At 35.2% G+C, this 4,685-nt stretch overlaps 1 protein-coding gene across 1 annotated transcript; it reads left to right on the top strand.

Moving 5' to 3' along the window:
* Positions 1-812: 812 nt before the first annotated feature.
* LOC116307284 (galanin receptor 2a-like) lies at positions 813-4,646 on the top strand. Its single transcript, XM_089030847.1, has 2 exons — positions 813-1,092; positions 1,370-4,646. Exon 2 carries the CDS (start codon positions 1,667-1,669, stop codon positions 2,669-2,671), a length of 1,005 nt encoding a protein of 334 aa, XP_088886973.1. The 5' UTR covers positions 813-1,092; positions 1,370-1,666; the 3' UTR covers positions 2,672-4,646.
* The last annotated feature ends 39 nt before the right edge of the window (positions 4,647-4,685 follow it).

The raw sequence follows: 4,685 nt of genomic DNA, 5'->3' as shown, positions 1-4,685 counted from the left end.
TAGAATCAATGCTAAAAATTTTGAGTTAGGTGTCATAGGCACTGAACGTTCTAACAGTGCACGGATTTGTAAAGAACTGCGCTAGAGATTCACACTTCACGATGAATTTGTCCAGCATGTTTTGAATTATTTTACGTACTGGCTTATAGCATACAAAGGGATGCCAATGCAAAGTAAAGCTTAGTGCTGCTGTTTGCCTGGCGGCTCTTGCTTGCATATTAAAACATATTGAAATTAAAAAAACAAACTTAAAAAAATAAAAAAATAAAAAATATATATATATATATAGCGCGAACCAAAATATATTCTATATTAGATACCTCCCGCATCAGTCACCCTGTTTGACCGGTGCTGGAGAATCATTCTATGAATTAAAATAGCAATATCGATTATAATAATAATCATGCACGTATAAAGTACCTACTGGGACTCTTGTGCTCTTGTTTTTTTCACTCAACAAGCTTTTTTCCTTTTTTGTTTTTTGTGTGTTTTTTTCTTTTTTCTTTTTTTGCTTTTCATTTTTCTAGTTCTAGTTGTGAAGGCAATAAAAAAAATTATTAAAAACGGATAAAATTAATAACTCGAATGAGTTCGGACCAATTGCACTCTACTCAGTTCAATTACCATTATATATAGAGGTAGCACCATGCTAAGAGTCGACATACAAAAAAAAAATTACCAATTTGTATCAATAACATTTGTCAAAATTGCAATCGATTTCGGCCATGAAGAAGAGTAAGTAGTAGTTATTCTAGGGCACTTTATTTTCTTTATCCGTGTTAGCACTTTTGATGCGTTTTTTTTTTTTTTTTTTTTCTTTGTTTGGTTGTTGTTGTTGTTGTTGTTGTTGCACTTGCACTTGCACTTGCACTAAGTCAAATGCATAAAAAAAGCTAAACAAGACATTCGCAGTTACACTAAACAAACATTGTCGATTAATTATTTAGCATTAAAATATTATTTCCTTCGAATCCTTGCTTGATATTATGTGTGAAAGTTATTGAAGCTCAATCAAATTGATTCTTTCTTTTATCCCCAAGGCACTTCACAAGTGGTTACACGGCAAACGAACTTATACCCTAAAGCGCGCTGGTAAATACGAAATCAATTGGAAATGATTAAAGCTGCATGCTCTAAATTATATACTAATTTTTTAATAGTAGAAATTATTTAGGCCTAGGTTATGATGGTTTAGACTTATAGCATAAACAAGCACTTGGACAAGCAATTGGACACACGGACTGGCGAGTTTAAAACTCTAGATTTGAATTCTGCTATATAAACAACATAAGGCCAATGCTTCCTGGCTATTTTTAGTTTGTTTCTATTTTTCTTCTTATTTATTCTTTCTTTACTTGTTTATTTAAAGATTTCTTGAGAGTTAAATAAGAACGCCGTTCCAGCAAAGACATAGACGGCTTGCCATGAATCACCTTCATAAATACTTGAATGATTTCCATTATACGGCTTCTGAAATTGCTACCTCAGTAGGCTACATCTCCCACATCTTTTCTCAATCACTTGCGTAAGTAATTGTCAGAGTTATGACGAAGTATGGAGGGTAAAATGATACAATTAATGAAGACAGTATAATAATCAAGACATGTACCTCGATTAGACAAAAGTTGCCAGTTGTCAGCTTCGTACCAACTAGAAAAGACCAGCGATGGCAGAACTCTACGGCGACAACAAGCCTGCTCAAATTGGCATTGCTGTAGCCTTGTCCATGCTTGTGATGACTGACTTCATTGGAAACATCCTGGTTATACTCGTTATTCTGACCAATAGATCCATGAAAACTCCAATCAACTACCTTCTCATTAACCTTGCAATAGCGGATATCATGGTCGGGCTTTTCATGGCACCGCGATTCATCTTCAGCCAATTTTTCAATCATCCTGATGGAATCGGAGGAAAAGTGATGTGTAGTCTACTGACTGGAGCAAACATTGCCTGGCTTGCTTTGGTCGCATCATCTGCGTCTCTGGTTGCCATCTCGTTGGAACGATACTTTGCTATCGTACGCCCTCTCTCCACAAAATACAGACTTACCAAGACGAAGGTCAAGCGTACAAGCACCCTCTGCTGGGTTTTCGGTTTGGTGATAAATCTCCCATTGTTCTTTATCAGGGTTTATGACAAGAAAGACAAACTGTGCGTAGAATCATGGCCAAAGGATAAACAGTGGCTTGCCATTGCGTACAGTGCAGTTTGGTTTATTGCTGTGGGTGTCGTTCCCATAGCAGTAATGGTTGTCGTTTATTCTAGAGTCGTTTACGCCCTTTGGTTCAAGCGTTCCCAACAACAAGGTACTCAGCAAGCCCTACAGAAATCAAGAAAGAGGGTGACCAAGATGGTAGTCAGCGTCAGTGTCATTTATGCCGCCTGCATGCTTCCAAACCTCACTATGTATCTTCTGGATTACGTTACTGATCAGAAAGAATACGACGTTCAGTATATAATAAGCATTATACTGTATGCCCTCAACTCATCCATAAACCCAGTCGTCTACACTTTCCAAAGCCAGCATTTTCGACAACAGATGAAAAAACTGGTTTGCTGTGGAAAACTTCCTGCAGGTGTTGACTTGGAAATATCTAATATCTCACTTAATAAATCCCGATCATATGTCGTTTCCAGTGCCACAAGTCTAGAGACCATTGCTAACTGAGCATGTCGCTTGCTCGCTGATGAAGAAAATCAGCAAACTAAACGTTTGGTCAACTACCTTTCAGTAATATAAATGTTTTATTATATATAATGCAAGTCTTGACTGATTGCACTGTAAAACACTTACGTCAGCACTACAGCACTAAAGGCATGGTATGGACAAAGTTACTTAAATGGACCGTTTACTCTTTTCAAGGTCATGACAAAATGCAACAAAATAGACTGTTTATTCAAGAAGATGCTTTTTTTTTTTAATAATATAATAGCCCACGTTGGTTGAGCCCATAAAGTGACTTCATACCTGCTAAGCTTATAAAATGACGGAGGACTTCTCTTTGGATTAATATTGAAAACAATATTTATATACACCTTCTTGCAAAAAGGTTGTCAGAAGAAAATTGGAAAATAAACCTTTATTAATTTAGTAAATTTTAAAATAGCTTTTTTACACTAGAAAAACTTACGAAACTAAAACCACAAATTCTATCGATGCCTGGCCTAGTATGATCGGATTAGGACACCCAAGTCCGACCTCTTAAATTATTTATTCCTAATCAGTAAATTTACTAATATTTACTAAATTACTTAAAGTTGATTTTTCAATTGTCCTAGGACAATTTTTTTGCAAGTAGGTGTATATATCTTTTTTATTTAAAGTGTTGACTTAAGTATTTTACTGAAATTGACAAGACACTTGATATCTAAGCATGATATTGACGAAACTATTTAATTGAATTATATGTTTATAATCATGGGGAAAAAAGCATTACAAAAACTGACTGTATAATCCATAATATTTTACCTTTTTCTTTTTGAATTGATAAAGACGTTCGATGTCCAAACGTCGTAAGTTAGTTTGAAATTTTTTCAGTAGATTTTATAGAATTTTGAATATTGGGTATTTTTAATCATTTGGCAAAATATTAAATCGATAAGTTTTGGAATCCGTTGTTTAAGAGATGTCCTAGCTCTTATTTAACTGCCATGCTATTTAGTACGTCACTGGCAAACATCTTGTCGATCACCTCTTGCGTATTTTAAGATAGATATATTTATTTCACCTACATTTTATTTTCTTATTTGTTTGTTTGTTTGGTTTTGTTTGTTTTTTTCTTTTTCTTTTTCTTTTTTAAGCGGCACCCATATATATGAATAAACCAGTGTTGCTATATACCGGGTATCTGGTAGGACCTATACCTATAATCCATTTGGTTTTCTTATTGCCACTTGCACTTGCACTTTTAATTGAAGTTCCATTGCTCCTTTTACGGTCAACTAATATACAATAAGATAGCAGATCTTGCAGATCCTTCAAAAAAAATTTTTTTTCTTTTCTTCTTCTTCTTCTTTCTGTGATAAAAAAATTTCCATTCGGAAAAAAAACCCAAATCACAAATTGATTGTCGAAACGTTTAAGAGATACGACAAAATAATTCCACGTAAGGATAGTCGTTCATCAATTACCCTCCCCATTTTCTGAGCTAACCGCCGTCGTCTGTTGTGCGGAAGGTCGTGGTTCAAGCCTCGGCCGGACCAACACCCAGGGTCTTAAAATAACTGAGGAGAAGTTGCTGCCTTTGTAAATAGATCTGCAAATGGTTAGACCTTGGAAAGTCTTCTCGGAGAAGGTCTTAAAACAGTAGGGCTCCGTCTGTCTTTACTATATAACTTGGTATAAGGCGTACGTAAAGGATCCACTGAAGATCCGCTGCTGAAGACCATCTTCAGTACCAGTGCTAAACACAAGACGGCCACAAGTTAATCAGTTACCAAAATTACTGTCACGTGTTACCCTCATTAAATAATGTCTTCAATCAATCAATCAATCAGTCAAGCTTAACAACCAAAGCCCCACCGAATGAGCCCACCAACAATGACATATTCATTATCAGATCCATCTTGATGAATAGCATAAATGTTGCCTACTATGAATATTATTATTATATGATAACTTTCATTAAATCATTAAATTGAAATATGGGTTGTACGATATTCTTAATTTTTTACTATTTATT

Source organism: Actinia tenebrosa, unplaced genomic scaffold, assembly GCF_029948245.1.
Source record: "Actinia tenebrosa isolate PJP-AT-01 unplaced genomic scaffold, QUT_ActTen_1.0 PGA_scaffold0__85_contigs__length_37466705, whole genome shotgun sequence".
Taxonomy (NCBI): Eukaryota; Metazoa; Cnidaria; class Anthozoa; order Actiniaria; family Actiniidae; genus Actinia; species Actinia tenebrosa.
Note: the sequence above shows the minus strand (reverse complement) of the source record. Positions and strands in the feature narration are given on the sequence as shown.

Bases quoted from the DNA above. Each gene is read 5' to 3' on its own strand.
- LOC116307284 (XM_089030847.1), top strand. From the start codon at position 1,667: ATGGCAGAACTCTACGGCGACAACAAGCCTGCTCAAATTGGCATTGCT.